General features: G+C 41.7%; 1 protein-coding gene across 1 annotated transcript in view; it reads left to right on the plus strand.

Moving 5' to 3' along the window:
• The window catches only part of LOC126235913 (galactoside alpha-(1,2)-fucosyltransferase 2-like), a 328,380-nt gene that overhangs the window by 175,806 nt on the left and 133,075 nt on the right, over positions 1-19,499 (plus strand). The window contains exons 3-4 of the mRNA XM_049944868.1: positions 1,297-1,469; positions 11,738-11,885. Coding sequence (XP_049800825.1) covers positions 1,297-1,469; positions 11,738-11,885 — 321 coding nt within the window. The remainder of the gene's footprint in view (positions 1-1,296; positions 1,470-11,737; positions 11,886-19,499) is intronic.

The raw sequence follows: 19,499 nt of genomic DNA on the forward strand, positions 1-19,499 counted from the left end.
TTTTTCGTAATTATGTTACAGTTTTTAAGTAGTAAATACTAACAAAGTTAATAAAGTACATGTACAAGAAATTACTTTAAAATAAAATTTTCCTTTTTTAGATGCTAATGACAGTAACAAACAAACGACTGACCAAGCTTCGCCTTTTCCGAAATGCTCGGTCCCAATCGCCATGCCACAACAGTCTGCCATTTGCGAAGTCGCTTATGTCTGTGGATTTCCCCATTTTCCATCACTGGAATGATTCTCCTATTCACATCTGCTCTGCTTTTATACTTTCCTCACCGCGTCACGTGGTCGCAATGTTACTAGGCGGCATTCTCTCTCTCGGTGGGCTGTGACCGTCACGTATTGGCTCATGATTACTTACTAGGTCTACAACTTTGCTTCCGCCGTTTCTTCTCGAAGTTCGGGGCTTTATTGGGAAAGCTTACAAAAAAAAAAATTATGGTTCATAGTATTGCCCATCGCTGGCCACTACATTCTCCCATCTTTCGGATAGCATACGAATCCTGTGGCGGAAGAACTGGGAGTCTTTTGTGGGGATCTATGAATCGGTTCAATTTTGCACTTGTTCATACAATCGGAAGTACTGGTCATTTCAACGTTTCCATGTATATTTTGACGGGTTTTGCGACATGAGGTCGAGGACTGACCTGCTGTAAAATTGCCTTCACGTGTCTATCGCTGTATTGTGGTCGTTTGTGTTTCAGAGCTGGGCTCGAACGTATCAATTGCTTTCGATAATGATGTCCTGTGACTGTCTTCGTCTGTTTCAGTAGCTACGAAAACGTTCTGTCTTCCACCGCCATGCCGCTCTTAGACATCAAAATCACCGTTCTTAAGGCGTTGAAAACATTCTCTGCACAGTCTTTCACTAATAGTTCCCTCATCACTGATCCTGGCATTTTAAGAGCCGTAGCCGCAGAATTCTTCATGTTAAAGCAGAAAATTAAAACTTCCTGCAAATGACGTGAAATGGGTACGTAAGTTGACGTACTTAATCGAGAATAACCTTATGATGCAATCACAAATCGACTAATATTTTTATAGCACTATGTTTACAGATGCCTATGCCTATGACCAACGATCCGAACCCCACTTGCCGCTACTGCCGTCTATTGCAAAACGGCGGAAGCAAAGGTAGACCTAATATTATGTTCACCAGCTGGAGATTACGTTGGACAATAGTCGAAGCTTTTTTCCCTTGTGTACGCTTGTAGGACTGATCTTCAGTGAGCATTGAGTGCTTTGACCTCATCCTTTCTTGGCGCTTATGTGTCTTCTCCTCGGCAGTTGTTCGAGCCGTTCGGAGTGCCAGAGACGTACGAGTTCCTGTCGCAGTCTGGGTGCCCCGAAGATACGTTGGAGGAGGTGGACCAGCGCGTCTTCAAGGTCGACCTGGAGAGGCGGCCGCTGGCAGAGGTCGTCGCGCGGGCTAAGGAGCTGCACTTGCCCATCGTCTTCGAGTAAGTAAGGGGGAACGCACCGTTTTGAACCTAGGATCTTGTAATGATTTTCTGTATTCAAAATATTTCAAGAAATTCAAAGAGGCGTGGTTCACCGAGGTAGAAAAAGTGCTAGACATCTGGATAACGTATGTTACTGTAGTAAGTGCTACAACGAGCCACAAGTTCTTTTAAAATTATTTAAGTCCGTATGAGAAAAAGAACCACCACAGCTGTAGCTTGAGAATGTCTTTATTGTATCACAAGACTAGTTTCGGCGACACATTACCACCATCCTCAGGCCCTGTTTACCAAAGAACAATTACACAATTCCAATATTTGAAAACTAAACAACTATAAAACAATTAACACATATTTATTTAGCGTATGGCTAATACAGACATGTCTGCTGCTCGTGGTCTCGCGGTAGCGTTCTCGCTTCCAGAGGACGGGGTCTCGGGTTCGATTCCCGGAGGGGTCAGGGATTTTTCCAACCTCGAGATGACTGGGTGTTGTTGTGTCGTCTTCATCATCATCATTCATGCCCATCACAGTCGGAGGAAGGCAATGGCAAACCACCTCCACTAGGACCTTGCCTAGTAAAGCGGTGCGGGTCTCCCGCATCGTTCCCCTACGCTCTGTAAAGAAACATGGGACTTCGTTTCCATTTCAATACGGACATATCATAAAATTAAATTACATGTACATATTGACACACAAGAAACTTAAGTTTGTCTTTAAAACTGAATATCCAGTCCTTCAATCCAGCGCACTGCATCTGGAGTTGCAAGCAGGAAGTCCTCTTCAGCACCGTGATAGGCTCGAATCCTGCATTCACTGACAATGTGGTGAACAGTCCGGTATGGAGCCCCGCAGTCACAGGCTGGATCAGGCAGCTTCTTCCACTTAAAGAGAGCATCCCTGCATCGGCTTGAGAGTAGTCCAGGTCTTGCGAGATAGGTCGAATCCACTTGGAAATTTAGCACCTGAGAAGATGTTATGCAGGCGCACATCTGTCACTGCTTCCCACAGACCTTTCCATTATTCGAGACGTCTGAAATCCTTAGCAACCATGTCAGCGGCATCGCACAGAGTTGGACGCCGTGGTTTGTCTCTTGCGATTTAAAAGTGGCAGGTCGCTATGCACGGGTAGGTTAGAATTCCTGGAGATTTTGTGGAATTCTCTCTCTCTCATCTGCGTAGATCAGGAGGCATTATACCAGTTAACAGATGAAGCCAAGAAACAGGAGTAGATCTGATTGCGCCAGATATTATCCACATTGTCGTATTCAGCTGGGTGTCAACAAGCCTTGTATGATGACTGTTCATCCAAACAGGTGTACAATACTCAGCACTTGAGTACACCAAGCCCAGAGCTGAAGATCGCAGGGTGGTTGCTGAAGATCCCCAGGTAGTTCCTCATAGCTTAAGGAGGATGTTGTTTCGAGTCCTTAACTTTTGAGCTAAGTTAAGAAGGTGTTGTTTGAAGCACAGTGTACTGTCCAAGTTGAACACATAAAAATTATGGTACTCTAATGTATTAGTTTAAGTAACCTTAGGTAATATTCTCCGAAGTACCAATAGAGCACATATATCAATACCTCCATTTTTTCCTGCTCTATCGTCAAACAACATCTAAAAAAGGCAACTTCCGCCCCTTTGAAACCAAATAATTAAAATAGCACGATGTACCACGGTATAAATTTACAAAGGGTCCCAAATATCAGAATGATCCAACTATAAATTACAAAGATGTATAAGTGATGTAAGAACCTAATGGTAAAAGCGAAACCTACCTGGCACAGGCTAACCCCAGATCCACTGCAACTGCACATCAACCACACAGTTTGGTGACAACCTATCTACAAGAACTGAAAATGCCCTCCTCTCAAAACCCTTGATAACTATGTACCCTTAAATAATCACATACACCAGGCCTCAAATATTATGTTTACTATTATGCCCTTGTGTGATAAACCCAAACACCTATCCACAAGAAAATAAACTAAAATACCCACTTTAAACAGTATATTCCTCCATAATAAAACCCTCCTAGAAATACAAACCTAGGAACTCGAAAACACATTTAAATATCTATAATATAACTGCTACAACTTCATTGTCTCAGGGTTGGGCACAGGTGCCTAAGACGATCTGGTGCCCTCTGGTATCTAGTCATGCACAATACGTAAATATGTAGGCCAATATACCGTCAGATAAGGTGTAACAACAATAAAAACTGTGGTACATTGTTGTTGTTAAGTTTATACCGTGGTACATCGTGTTGTTTTAATTATATGGTTTGGAAGGAGAGAAAGTTTCATTTTTTGATATCTATTGTTTTTACCTATGACGTCAGCCATGTGTTTTTTGACTGTGATTCAGGTTTATTCTTTGTGATTTATACGCTTATACAATTCTAGACTAGACAAGGAAGAAATGATGGTATTGACGTATGTACTCTATTGGTACTTTAACTAATACATTAGAGCACGACAATTTTTGCGCGTTCGTTGTTTTATAGTTGTTTAGTTTTCAAATATTGACATTGTGTAACTGTTCTTTGGTAAACAAGGACTGAGGATGCCGGTAATGTGGCGACAAAACTAATCGTGTGATAAAATTGGGGCATATTCAAGATACAGCTGTGGTGGTACTTCTTCTCATATATATCATCAGCTGTCTCTCGACCGTCCAATAAGATGAACATCCATAGATTATAGTGTACCTTTATTAGTATTGGGCCTGAGTGCATCGTCAGATCGACGAGTAGACTTCTTTCCTAGTTTTACATTTGTCTCCTAAAATATAACAAGGTTTTTGTGATTGCCTATTTTACAAAAGTTTCTACATTTGCGTCCTAAAGTATAACAACGTTTTTATGATTACATAATTTTACGCTTATATATGCTCTATACATTGTATTTACTTACTATGTAAGAAGGTTTTGTTTTCTTTTTAGGCTCATGCTAATTAATGAACTGAACTAAATACAAGATGGTGGATAGATTTGTTTACATCGGCTGCTGATCTGTTGTGTCAAAGAACATGATAAGTGTACAGATATGGCACACTTCTGGAACTAATACAAAAAATTGGCTCTGAGCACTATGGGACTTAACTTCTGAGGTCATCAGTCCCCTAGAACTTAGAACTACTTAAATCTAACTAACCTAATGACATCACACACATCCATGCCCGACGCAGAATTCGAACCTGGGACCGTAGCGGTCGTACGGTTCCAGACTGTGGCGCCTAAAACCGCTCGGCCACCCCGGCCGGCGGAACTAATACAAAGATACTTCTTCGTGGCACTGATAATTTTATATGGACTTACATTTAATTATTTAGCTTTTAAGATGCTGGCTAATGTTACCCTCTGAGACGATTTGGGAAATTTTGACCGCGTGTTTGCCTAATGAATGAAAGTATCGGACTGTAATTTTGAATATAGCGCAATTAATAGAAAAACTGAACAGGCTTTAACTTTGGGGATAATGAAAGTGGAAAAATTCATATGCGACTGAAAAATCGAACGATCGCCAGCCCAATTTGGCACATTAATTTGAAAATATCTGTTCAAGAAAATTGAATATTAGTTGTTGAAGTGATTTTCATTGAGATTCCCTTTGAATAGTACACGGGATACAACGGGACACAGGGCACTTTAAGCTGTTGGTAGCAGTAGTTACCAACAACGCAGAAACCAGTAATCATAGAAAACAAAATAATAATAACAGCTAAAATCACGATCATTACGTGACTCAGTACTGAGATGTTACTGCAGGAAGCACCGAACCAAAGTTGGAAATGGAGGGGCTTCTAACTAAACTGTCATGTAACAACCACAAATAAAATTAAATAATACCACAATTACACTGTTTATGCTACCATTTATAGAAATGTATCAGATTTCCTTAGTAGCAATAGTATTCCATTTACCTTTCTAATATGAGAGGAATATGGTGGGGACTCATGAACTGATATTGTATCACTAGTCAAACTGTAGTTTTATTTCAGTAGCAAAATTCAGTTGAACTAAATTTAGTTCTTAGCTTCACTTGGAATATATAATGTTTTTACTTTCAAAGGCAAATTATTCAACACTGAGCTCAATTAACTTAAAAAAATCGTTCATGATAGTAATCAAGGTTAAATTATGTTTCAAATAAGTTTAACTTAAGTGCCATTTTCATCGACTGTGAAACAGGTAGTTTAGACAGTAACATTTACACAGTCTTGCACTGAATTTTTGTAAAACGATACTTTGCAATTAACTAAGATCACTTAAGCAACATTCTACCTAACTTCAACTCTTGCTAATCATTGCAAAATTGACAAACAAAAATAAATCACCAGTTCATTTTAAAAAGGATACTCGGTTTTCTGAACACTTAGGAGGGGATACTGCATAGGTTCAAGATTAGGATAAAAGATAAGGTTCTAAAAACAGGTTTATAGCACTTGGATTATTATTAAATCATTCACACAAATTAACTGGTCCATGCTCTGATAACATATCTGTATGCATGAAGTTGGTGGAGCAGTGGTGAAATTGCGGTGGCAAGCGATGTGGCGGCTAACTATACTCACAGCTTTTGATGTTTGATTGCTCTATACAAGTTCTTCTTGGCGACGCATTTTTAATGTGTTAGAGCCATTACTTATTGCCGAGAGTACCATGCAACAGCCAAATCCGCATTCGAGGCAAAATTCCTTGCAAAGCGGCTTGCAATTGCCTACCTTGGCACCATCGATGTGTACCGTGCAATGGCTAGCCACTGACTGGATACTGTTCACACCGAGGAGCCGCCAAGTTCGACCGCCAAAACCACCTTTTACATCGCGCCAAGCCACTTCCGTTGCGGAGGGACTTCACTACATCTTTTACATTTCTCTATACAAGTGCCATAAGCATGAACCAGTTCCCAATATACAATGTTGCTCTTTATAAACATACATATACATTTTAATTATTTTAACAAATTGTTATTCTTTGTCCATGTATATACTACAAACCTCTAATTTCCTGTCACAAATCAATGACCTTAATCAACAAAGAATACACAGTTACATAATATGAAACCGCCACTAATCGATATAAGTGTTACAAGTTTTACTGTGAATCTGGTTGTATATTTCTAATTCCTCTAGCAAATTCATCTATACTTCTTTTTCAGCAAAATGTAATATCTCTAAGTCTTCTGTGGCACTTATCTCTGTGTGTTGGGCAAGTGAGTACTTAAAGATGACTTATTTAGATTGATGAGCCTGAGAGCATCCATGTGTTCACGATACCATACACTGAAATTCCTACGAGTTTGGCCAATGTAAGATTTGGGGTACACCAAACAATTTAGTTTTTAAATTTTAACCTGTGGTGTACTTCACTTTTTAAATTTAAGTTATGATCAGTTTCTTCTTTCATTTTATTGTTTGTGGAAAAAGTAATTTTGATATTTTTGGCATAGAATAAGTTTGCAAGTCTGATGTGGCACTTCACCAATGAATGGTATGCAGACATAGTTCGTAGAGTTTTGAGGAGTTACTTGTGCTTAAGTTCTGTTTGATTTAGACTAATAGCTATCTTTGTAATTGTGTTTGTTTTTAATCCTATTGTGAAGTTTAATGATGGTTTCAGAGCTGTAGCCATCATTGTGGGCTATTAGTTTGATTGTTTTTACATCTTGTTTATCTTGAGTGTCCAAAGGGAATTTTTTCCAATTTGTTGAGCAATGCCCTCTAATGTGTCATTTTGTTTGCTTGGGGTGACATGATCAGCTGTTGATTGTGACATGCGTTGTAATGGGTTTTGTATATATTTTAAATTTGTGTTTACCACTGCATTTACTGATTTGTGCATACAAGAAATTTATCCTATTATCAGTTTCATGCTCAACAATAAATTTCATGTTTTGCTAGAGTTTGTTAACCTCAGTTGATCAATTTCTTCTACTCTACCATCGAATAAGATAAGTGCTTCATCCACAAACGTTTGTAATATGTGACTTTTTTCATTATTTTCATATTGTTGTTGAAAAAGAGTGTTTCGAAATGATTTATGTAAATGTTGGGTAGGAGGCTAACTAGGCAACTGTCCATTGCAAGTCCATCTTTCTGCTCATAATATTTGTTATCTAAGCCTAAGTAGTTATGTGACAACAGTATAGGTAAAGCTTCAACAAGGTCATAAATTTCAGGTAGACTCATCTTTTTATATCCAAGCAAGTTATTTTTAATAACTGAAATTGTTTCTTTTACCAGTATATTTGTCACAATTTAACAACAAGATATTCCTAGAAACATTCCAAAAAGAGAAGAATCTCCAAGAGCACCCTGATTTCCATGAAAAGCAGAAAATGGTAACATGTGAACTGAGGCGAGTGCTATAGACATGAGATCTTAAGATCATTCCATATTTATAAATTCCAAAAAGTCCACCTCGATAGCTGAGTGGTCAGCGCGGCCGAATGCTGTGCAAAGGGGCCTGGGTTCGATTCCCGGCTCAGGGACCGGATGTTGTGTTGTCCTTATCATCATCATATCATTCCCAACGACACGCAAGTCACCGAAGTGGCTCAGTTCAAAAGACTTGCACCAGGCGACAGGTCTACGCGACCGGAGGCCCTCTCCACACGACATTTCATTTCAGTTCCAGAAGGCTTTCGACACCGTTCCTCACATGTGATCACATTACGTGCCCAGTTGTGTGACTGGATTCGTCATTTTCCGTCGGAAAGGTGACAGTTCGTAGTAACCGAGGGAAAGTCATCGAGCAAAACCGAAATGATATCTTACGTTCCCCAAGGAACTGTTATAGTCTTCTGTTGTTCCTAATCTATTCAAACGATTTATGATCAGCCCTCTTAGATTGTTTGGAAATGTTACTGTCGTTTACTGTCTAATAAGTTAAGTGGAAGATCAAACCGAATTGCAAAACGATTTAGACAGAATATCTTCAAACCAACTTACAATAAAAACTAAAACATAAATAGCGTGAGGTCCTCAAAGTGACTACTAAATAAATTATGTTAAATTTTAGTTACACGCAAAAACACACAAATTTAAAGTTTGTCGATTCAACTATATACTTACGAATTACTATTACGAATCATCAGTAGAACAAGCACTGGCTTAACACTGGTAGAGACCTGTTGCCTAGTAAGCACCAAGCAGTGCAGCAGTTCGGCTGTCGCGTGGTATTCGTCGTGTGGTATCGCAATGGGCAGCCGAGAATGAAGTGTTCGGTGTCACCCTCCGCGCCGCAGTCACTTAGGGCGAATCACAGCTGTAGCAGATAGAGGTGCAGCCAGAATCCTGTCTGGTTACAAGCGGAGGTGGAACATGGTAACTGGGAACGTTCTATGGCACATACCAAGGGAATATGACGATCGTACGGCGATATGTGGTAGTATAGCTGCATAATGCCTTCCACTTTGTTGGTAAGGTAGGTGCCACTTATTGCTGGACAAGGTTCTGATCTGTTGACGGCCGCCTTGCTCTAGGGTTGTGTAAGGAACGTACGCATTTGTCCCGTGGTGTATGGCAGTCTTAGAGAGCGCGTGGACAGTTTCGCTGCATCTGATACTATTGTGTTGTATGGTATTGGAAGTTAACCGGGGGCCTAGAAACGACGGAGAGGCTCCGTCTCAGCCGCAGACCCAGTGGTCCGCAACCCCACGACGACTACCGCAGACCACTTCACCCCTCCGAACCAGTCTTTCAGGGTTATTGTGCGATTCGGACCCCGGTGGAACCCCCCCCTCCTCCCCCCCCCCCCCAGGGAACGTCTCACACCAGACGTGTGTAACCCCTACGTTTGCGTGGTAGAATAATGGTGCCGGCCGCTGTGGCCCCGAGGTTCTAGGTGCTTCAGTCCGGAACCACGCGGCTGCTACGGTCGCAGGTTCGAATCCTGCCTCGGGCATGGATATGTGTGATGCCCTTAGGTTAGTTAGGTTTAAGTAGTTCTGATGACCTCAAATGTTGTCCCAAAGTGCTTAGAGCCATTTGAACCATTTTTTAGAGTAATGATGGTGTACGCGTACGTGGAGAACTTGTTTGCGCAGCAATCGCCGACATAGTGTAGCCGAGGCGGAATAAGGTTAACCAGCCTGCATTCGCCGAGGCAGATGGAAAACCTCCTAAAACCGTCCACAGACTGGCCGGCTCACCGGACCTCAACGTAAGTCCGCCGGGCGGAATCGTGCTGGGGACCAGGCGCTCCTTCCCAACCCGGAAAGCCGTGCGTTATCGAAGCCATCTTCATATTGAAGACCCGCTAGAATTGCGGTTTAAGTACAAAGTCTTCCGGATGGAGCTGGAATTGGCCTCTGTGGTGTGTCCTTTTTCATAATATGCACTTCCTAAGCCGTCTGCAGTACGTGATCCATCTGTGTACAGACGGTGCACATGTTCCCATCCTTGAGCAATTGCGAGCTCATATTAGGGTCCATGTGTCGTGTATACGTTCGAATGTGTAAATCTGTCATCGGATTCTTGTAATCCGCCATGAGTTGCAGCTGTCCGAAAGGAGGAAACGGTCTGGTGATAACAGGCATCCGTTATACGGCTACCAAATACAGCATAGCCGACTGCAGTCCCGGCGAAGTTTTGTGCGCATAACCAACCATTAGACGAGCCGCTTGGAATAAGACAAGAAAATTTATGGCAAAACTATATTAATGAGAAGCTAATAAGGCAAAAAGAGCAACTGACTGCTGGGACCTATCCATCGTTTCCGTGATGGATGGCGTTTAACCGCTTAAGAACTGGCATCACACGGTGCAATGCCAACCTGATGAAATGGGGATATAAAGAGAGCAACTCTTGTGAGTATATGACAATTCAAGATCATCAACATCAAATTACATGCTCAAAAATTGGCAAAACTTGCACAGTACCAGACCTTATCATAGCAAAAGACAAAAAAATCCATACAGCTGATTATTGAAAATGTGCGGTATAATTGGTGATCTGACCATGTAATCTAACGACAGTGTGTGCGAAGCGGCACGGTGTTAACTGGCGAGTAATCTTTTTTGGAAGGCCTGTGACATCTGATTACCGTGTATGTTTAACACTTCATTCAGTCTTGGCTGAAGCTTTAGCGCCATAGAAAACTTTTAATCTATTTAAGAATAGCATCGTATTTCTATTTCTTTAGCGTTTGTCCCACCTGATGGCTGCGTCCGCTGAATGGATTCGCTGTCTCCATTTTATCCGATTGCTGTCCATGTCTGGATCAAGATCCACAGCCTTCAGGTCACTGCGCAGACTTTCGGCCCATCGCTGTTTTGGTAGTGACTCGGGCCTCTTCCCCATGACCTCCCCTGTGCAAGCTGCCTTTGCTACAGTATTGACCTCTGTGCGCAGCATGTATCCAAACCATCGCAGACGGGTTTCTCGTATTTTCTTCTGGATCAGCGCTACCCAAAAACGTTGGCTGGTGGTATCATTCAATACGTGATCCAGTCGAGTGATGCCAGACGTCCGCCTCTGTTTCTTCGTCTCCATGACCTTTTTGTCGTTGTTCTACGTCTTTTGTAACTGGCGAACACTTAGTGCCATAGAGAGCCACGGGGCGGATCAAGAGTCCGATAGGTCCTTGACTCAGATTATCCTTCATTCTTCGATCACAGGTACGTCTTCTCGTTCGCCAGCTCATCCTGGCTGTTCTGCGCACTTGTGTCGAACTCGTCTTAGTTGGCAATCGCTAGTTTTTTTTTTTTTTTTTTTTTTTTTTTTTTTTTTTTTTTTTTTTTTTTGCTGCAGATCATTCTGAGGAAGTTGGTTGTACCACTCTTGTCGCCAAGTACAATATTATCAGTTTCAGTATTTACCACGTATGCACCCCTTACTTCATCGTGTATAAGTGACTGGTGCTGAAACTGATAATGATATATACTTGATGCCCGGGAACCTTCCTTTAACCTGATGTAGTGTGATCCTTGACCTGAAGATGGCCATTTGACTGCCATTGGTTGTTTTTAAATAAATACGCTTTACAGCAGCTTTCGACGGTTTGTGGTACCGTTCTTCACATGCATTGAAGCTGTACAGCACTGTCTATAGAAAATTTTCATCCTGCTTGAGATATCAACATGTAAATTGTTATAGAGTTTCTTAGTAAGTTTACATCTTTGATTAGTGATTTTTACTTGTCACTGTGGATAATTTTCAAATGCGAAACTGCAATCGCAACAAAACTCCACGACTTATTTTTTTGTGTAGAAACGTGGCCCTCGGTTTCTATCGTTAATTTGAACGAGGACAATGTCTTGTTGCAGGATATGCATTATCCTGCCGGAGACGATAGTTCCGCTGGCCGCCGAAGTGCGACGCCACTTCCGGTACCAGCCGAGGCTGCGCAAGTACGCTGACAACAAGCTGCGGTCGCTCAGGAGGAGCGTCGTCAAGGCCAATCCCGACGTCAAGGTAGGTGGCCGCCTGTTCGATTGAGAGACTAACTTTTTCCGCAGAAGAATAGTGTTCATATCTTTGTACAGTCACAAAGTTACTAAAAAAGATTTCATTCGCTCAACACCGTCTGTCGACTTCTTCGTGATCTCTCTCTCGCTTTACACCGAGTCGTAACTTATACCTTCCCCCTGGGACAAATCTAGGGTTTTGTCTCGGAAGGGGAGGGGGAAATCTGTTTCCGCCCCCCCCCTCCCCCCTCGTAACGTCACAAATGTAACTTGCCATAATCACCAGTTTTGACGAGCCACAGAAACCTAATACTTTGATTACAATAAGAATAAAAATATAAAATGTTTTATTATACTGTAATAATAATATTTTTTTATGTTTTAACGTAACTCCCAAGAAAGTCTACTTCAGAGAAATACGTTACATAAGTATCGCTTGTTCAGAGATTTGAGAATTACGTATCATGCAATTTATTTAAAGACTATACTTTCATCCCCATGGTAGGGTTCTGAGGTAGCATCTTCGCTTGGTAATCAAAACGTCCTCGGTCCAGGGTTCGAACCATGACACCGCATAAAATTTGATTAATAATTCCAGCATAAGCAGTCACCTTCATGTACCAACGGCCTTGTCAAAGAAGGCAGAGGAGCGAACAGAGGTTCAGAGCACTCTCTTGCTCCTGGGGTGGGAAATTGCTCTTAAAGGAGTAAGAATCAGCAATGATCAACGGCATGAGGATGCAGAAGGCGATGGAAACCACTTCATTAATGGCACATGACGTGTATCCACAGAACATATGGCCTGAAATTGAAAAAGTGTCGTGATGATTTCTCCATTGGCAAAACATTCGGGAATAGTCACCCATTCGAGCCTCCGGGACGGAATTGCCAAGAGGAAGCTGACAATGAGGAAAAGATTGAATGACCGACGAAAGGATAACGATCTATGAGTCGAGGCGTGGAATGTCAGAAGTTTGAACGTGGTACGGAAGCTACGAAATCTGAAAAGGGGAATACAAAGGCTCAATATAGATATAGTGGGGGAGGGGGGGGGGAGCAGTGAAGTGAAACCGAAAGAAGAGAAGGATTTCTGTCATATGAGTATCGCGTAACATCAACAACAGCCGAAAAGTAGCCGGAAGGATTACTTATGAATAGGATAGTAGGGCAGAGAGTGTGTTACTGTGAATAGTTGAGCGACAGGGTTGTTCTCATTAAAATCAAGAGCAAACAAACACCGACAACGGTGGTTCAGGTGTACATGCCGACGTCGCAAGCCAAAGATGAGACAGAGAAAGTACAAGAGGATACTGAACGTGTAATTCAGTACCTAAAGGGAGATGAAAATCTAATAGTCAAGGGAAATTGGAATGCGGTTGTAGGGGAAGGAGTAGAAGAAAGGGTTGCAGGAACTTGGGCTTGGCCGAAGTGGCCGTGCGGTTCTAGGCGCTACAGTCTGGAACCGCGTGACCGCTACGGTCGCAGGTTCGAATCCTGCCTCGGGCATGGATGTGTGTTATGTCCTTAGGTTAGTTACGTTTAAGTAGTTCTAAGTTCTAGGGGACTGATGACCACAGCAGTTACGTCCCATAGTGCTCAGAGCCATTTGAACCATTTTTTGAACTTTGGCTTGGTACTAGGAATGAGAGAGTAGAATGAGTTCCGTAATAAATTTCAGCTAGTAATAGCGAATACTCTGTTCAAGAAGCACAAGAGAAGGAGGTATGCTTTGAAAAGGCTGGGACATACCGAAAGATTTCAGCTGGATTACATCATGGTCAGGCAGAGATTCAGAAATCAGGTACTGGCATACCCAGGAGCAGATACAGACTGTGCGTTAACGAGCATTTCGCCCTCATTTAAATATATGGCCGAAAGAATAAGCCTTCAGGAAGTGTGAAACGATCCCTGTTGTCCAGGACCGTGCGCCACAAAGAGCGCAGATTCGTCAAGAGATAGGGAAATTCACAGGCGCCTATTGTGCTGAATGAGGCCTAAGCGCTGTAGTGTGCGAGTGAGACAGACGACAACCAACATCATAGGGAAATCCTGTAGAAGCCGTTTGTGGCTAGGCAGACGTATAGCAGTGTTACATACGGCGGACCTAAGATCGGCCGTGAAGGGAAACATTTATCAAAACTAGTTAATTCTGCTGTAATTCAGGGAATGAAGCCACAGTAATTTTAATGTACCATCCTTCACAAAATTTTCTTGGTGATCCCAATAAAACTTTAACATTGATCATATCTATAATAGTTTAGGATTTACTGTTAAAGTGAAATTAACAAGTTTTGTAACAAAGACCTGAATGCTAAAATCTGGACGCTTTGGTCGATCTTAACTATCGACATTTCATATTGAAGCATATCAATAAAATGACAAATGTTGTAAATATCAACTCAATAACTTTATTTGTTTAAAAGATATAGTGAATTTAAATTATCAGCATTTTCAGTTAAGCATCAGATCATTTCCTCCACACAAAACACATTGAACGATGACAGCATGCCACCTTATTGAATCATTAGGTAATAGAATATTTGTTGTAAAGTTATGTGCGTAATAGTTACTTTTGTTCTTTATTTATTTATCAGAAAGCACATTGGTACACGGCTACTGGCAGTGATATTCAAAGTTAAGAAGGAAATAGTATTGGTTTTATGTAAAAGAATTTAACGTTTATTATGTAATTGATATTATTGTTACTTTATTTAGAACGTGAAAGTGGTCAATATTTGATTATATAAATATGTTAAAATGTAAAATGATGTAGAATAGGCTGTAGCCAATCATATGGACGGCTTCAGGAAAGGGAACTGCACTAGTCAGTTCAGCGACGATGTTAGGCATGCGGGGGACGCTGCCGGAGATAAGCAGAAAGACATTTCAGGTCTAGACACGAAAGGATACAGTTCGGATGGAGATGCGAAAGCGGACAGTCGGTCTTTAGGTAGCTAGGACGCAAAACGGCTTAGAAAATTTCGCGTCGTGTGGTATCGCGGAACTTAAGTCTCTGAGCGGCGAGCAGCCGAGCGCCTGGTGTGAACTAACTTTTCACGTAGTTAACGAGGTGGAGTAGTGGACTTGTGTTTCACGATGAGATTGTGGATGATCGAACTGTGTCAAATGGATATGCGCTCGAGTGTAACAGTAACTCTAAATACGACTACTTTCGCTATTAGTTTGCTTTCTGAATACACATTATTCTAACCAAATCGCAACTGTGTGGTCTACATCATTTCTGGGTCGTCAATTTAGTTCCCGATGTTGTTATTATTGTTATTATATGTTATATTAACTCTGTATTTCGCAGACTTTCCATCAGCCAGACAATTTAACCAAAGGGCTACAAGTGTCTAATTTAGGGCGTGTAATGCGACACGTGCGGTACAAGCCCTAGACGAGTTTGAGCCAAGACATTTCGACGAAGAAGAACCGCATGTGAGCCCGAATATTTTAGTATGTTAGCTCGCAAGACTCAGATGACAATTAATGGTGATGAAGAGTGGGCTAAAGTTTAAGAGACTAGTCAGGAAGAATCAATGCGCAGAATAGTGGGACAAGGAAAAAGTAAGGAATGAAGAGATACGCTTGAAGCCTTCTATGGCTACAGATACTGCGTTAAGCAATAGCTCAGTAGTCATTCAATTGAAGAGGAATGGACATCTCTAAAAAGGGCATTCGCAGAAATTGCTAAGAAAAACGTAGGTACAAAGAAGCTAACTGCGGATGACCTTGGGTAACAGAACAAATACTTCAGCTGATTGATGAGAGAAGGAAGTACAAAAACGTTCAGGAAAATTCAGATATACGAGTTGCTTAAGAATGAAATAAATAGCAAGTGCAGGGAAGGTAAGGCGTAATGGCTTCATGAAAAATGTGAAGGAATCGAAAAAGAAATGATTTTTGGAAGGATTGACTGGTATATAGAAAAGTCAAAACAGCCTACGGTGAATTAAAAGCAAGGGTGGTAACATTAATAGTGTAATGGGAATTTCACTGTTAAAGGCAGCGTAGAGAACGGACAGGTGGAAAGAGTTCATTGAGGCCCCTATGAAGGGGAGGAAGGGGGGGGGGGGGAACTTGTCTGGTATGATACAAGAAGAAACATGAATCGATAGGGAAGAGATAGGGGATTCAGTATTAGAACAAGAATTTAAAAAGGGTTTTGGTAGACTTAAGATAAAGTAAGGCAGAAGGTATAGAAGAAGAAGAATTTCTAAATTCATTGAGGGAAGTGGCAAGAAAATGACTATTGACGTTTTTGCGTAGAATATATTAGTCTGGAGATGTACCATCTGGCTTTCGGAAAAACATCATCCAAACAATTTCGATGACTGCAAGAACTGACAAGTGCGATAATTACCGTACAATCACCTTAACAGCTCTTGCAATCATGTTGTTGACAAGTATAATATATGAAACAATGGAAATGAAAATTAGGATGTGTTAGATGATGATCAGTTTGGTTTTAGGAAAGATAAAGGCACGAGAGAGGTAATTCTGGCGTTATGCTTAGTAATGGAGTCAAGACTAAGGAAATATCAAGGCACATGCATAGGATATGTCAACCTGGGAAAAGCATTCGACAGTGTCAAATGGTCCAAGATGTTCGAAATTCTGAGAAAAGTAGGGGTAAGCTTTAGGGAAAGACGTGTAATATACGATATGTACAAGAGTCAAGAGGGAATGATAAGAGTGGACGACCAAGAGCGAAGTTCTCGGATTAAAAAGGGTGTAAGACAGGGATGTAGTGTTTCGCCCCTGCTGTTCAGTCTGTACATCGATGAAGCAATGATGGAAATAAAAGAAAGTTTCAAGAGTGGAATTAAAATTCAAGGTGAAAGGCTATCAATGATAAGATTCACTCAGTGAAGGCGAAGAAGAATTACAGGATCTGTTGAACTGAATGAACATTCTTCTGAGTACAGACTGTGGGTTAAGAGCAAATCAAAGAAAGGCCAAAGTCATGAGAAGTAACAGAAATCATAACAGTGAGAAACATAACATCAGGATTGATGGTAGAAGAAGTTCAGAAGTACTGCAAACCCCTGACGGACGGAGCAAAAAGGACATGAAAAGCAGATTAGCACTGCCGAAAAGGATCTTCCTGGCCAAGAGAACTCTACCAGTATCAAACATGGGACTCATTTTGAAGAAAATGTTTCTGAGAATGTATGTTAGGAGCACAGCATTGTGTGGTAATGAAATATGGACTCTGATAAAACCTGAACAGAAGAGAATTAAATTATTTGAGGCGTGTTTCTACAGACGAATGTTGAATAATAGGTGGACTGTTAAGCTAAGGAATGAGGAGGTTCTCCGCAGAATCGAAGAGGAAAGGAATCTATGGAAAACACTGACGAGAAGAAGGTAGAATCTGCTAAGATAACAGGGAATAACTTTCATTATATTAGAGGGAGCTGTAGGTATTAAAAACTGTACAGGAGGGCAGAGATTGGAATATATCCATCAAATAACTGAGGAGGTACGCTGAGACGAAGAGGTTTCACAGAAGAGAATTCGTTGCGTTCCGCAGCAGACCAGTCAGAACGCTTGGAGCAAGAGGTTCAAATGGCTCTGAGCACTATGGGACTTAACATCTGTGGTCATCAGTCCCCTAGAACTTAGAACTACTTAAACCTAACTAACCTAAGGACATTACACACATCCATGCCCGAGGCAGGATTCGAACCTGCGACCGTAGCGGTCACGCGGTTCCAGACTGAAGCGCCTAGAACCACACGGCCACACCGGCCGGCTGGGGCAAGAGGCTTGGGACGTTCGTTCCATTTCGGATATTGTTAGTCCCCGATACACAGTTTCAAGAGTGTGCCAAGAATACCAAATTTCAGGTATTTCCTCTCACCATGGAGAACGCAGTGGCCAACGGCCTTCACTTAACGACCAAGAGCAGCAACGTTTGCGTAATATTGTCAGTTCTAACAGACAAGCAACACTGCTTGAAATAACAGCAGACATCAATGTGGGACGTACGACAAACGTATCCGTTAGTGCAGTGCGGCGAAATTGGGGTTCAATAAACTATGGCAGCAGGCGACTGATGCGAGTGCTTTTGCTAACAGCACTACAGCGCCTACATCGCCTCTCCTGAGCACGTAACCATATCGGTTTTACCCCAGACGACTGGAAAACCGTGGCCTGTTCAGATGAGTCCCGATTTCAGTTGTTAAGAGCAGATGGTAGGGTTCGAGTGTGGCGCAGACCAAGTTGTCAACAAGGTTCTGTGCCAGCTGCTGGTGGCTCCATAATAGTGTGGGCTCGTGTTTACATGGTATGTACTGGGTCCTCTGATCTAACTGAACTACTTGGAAACCATTTACAGCCACTCATGCACTTCATGTTCCCAAACAACGATGAAATTTTTACGGATGACAATGCGCCATGTCACCGGGCGACAATTGTTCACGACTGGTCTGGACAACATTCTGGAAAATTCGAGCGAATGATTTGGCCACCCAGATTTCCCGATACGAATCCTGTTGAACACTTACGGGACATAATCGAGAAGTCAGTTCGTGCACCGACAACACTTTCGCAATTATGGACTGCTATAGAAGCAGCACGGATCAATATTTGTCAGGAGACTTCAAACGAATTGTTGAGTCCTAGCCTCGTCGAGTTGCTGCACTATGCTGGGCAAAGGGAGTGCCGATACGATAGTATGTGGTATCTCATGACTTTTGTCACCTCAGTGTAAAACTTCAGAGATGATTCATTAAATAAAGTAAGCAACGCTAATATGATAATCTCTTTTTTTTTTTTTTTTTTTTTTTTTGTAACGTTCTGTTACTAGTACGAATGTGCTTCTTGACTTTTGTCCGCATCAGATGGATACCAAGCGATGTTTTTGTTCTTTACTTTCGTGATTGACTAGTGGAAATGACTTGGCACCACAGATATATTTTGCTCAAGTGAGCGCTTAATTTGAACCAAAAACAATAAACAAATTGCATCATGTCGCAATCGGGCAGCATGTGTGACATGAAGTTAAGGAAATGATTTTCCAATTTGAAGATGTACGACGTTTGATTCTCGAATGTTGTAGCTAGATGCGGCGTGTGGTACGTCTGTAAGCGCGATAACGGAGCAGTCTGTGGATGACAACTCTATAGTGAACACGTGCGGGAGGTCGTGAGTTAATCAACTTTGAACGTGGGATGATAATCGCTGCATGACATATACAACACAATACATCGAAGATAACACAATAATTGAAGCATCTGAGGTTAATCGTGTCTACATTCTTCAAAATCGTAGAGAGAACGTTTCCACACATAGAAAATACCACACAGGACGACCACATGTGTTTCGCGAACGGAGTGCCCTACGAGGTGACTGATGATGACCTATAAGCCACTCACTATTGATTTGACTGTGGGATATCAGGAAACCATTTATACCAGTACTGTGTGGAAACAAAGACAATGTGTGCTTCAGTAGCCACCGAACGATATCCAATCCAATGCCTTCCCATGACTTCTGGACACGTAATGTATTCTTCTGTATCTCTTCCACCAAGGCTTCAGACGCGGATATATCAAGCCAGATGCTTCACTTTCCACAACGAAACTCGAGCGTTTGAATATTTGCACCACTT

Source organism: Schistocerca nitens, chromosome 2 (assembly GCF_023898315.1).
Source record: "Schistocerca nitens isolate TAMUIC-IGC-003100 chromosome 2, iqSchNite1.1, whole genome shotgun sequence".
NCBI classification, from domain to species: Eukaryota; Metazoa; Arthropoda; class Insecta; order Orthoptera; family Acrididae; genus Schistocerca; species Schistocerca nitens.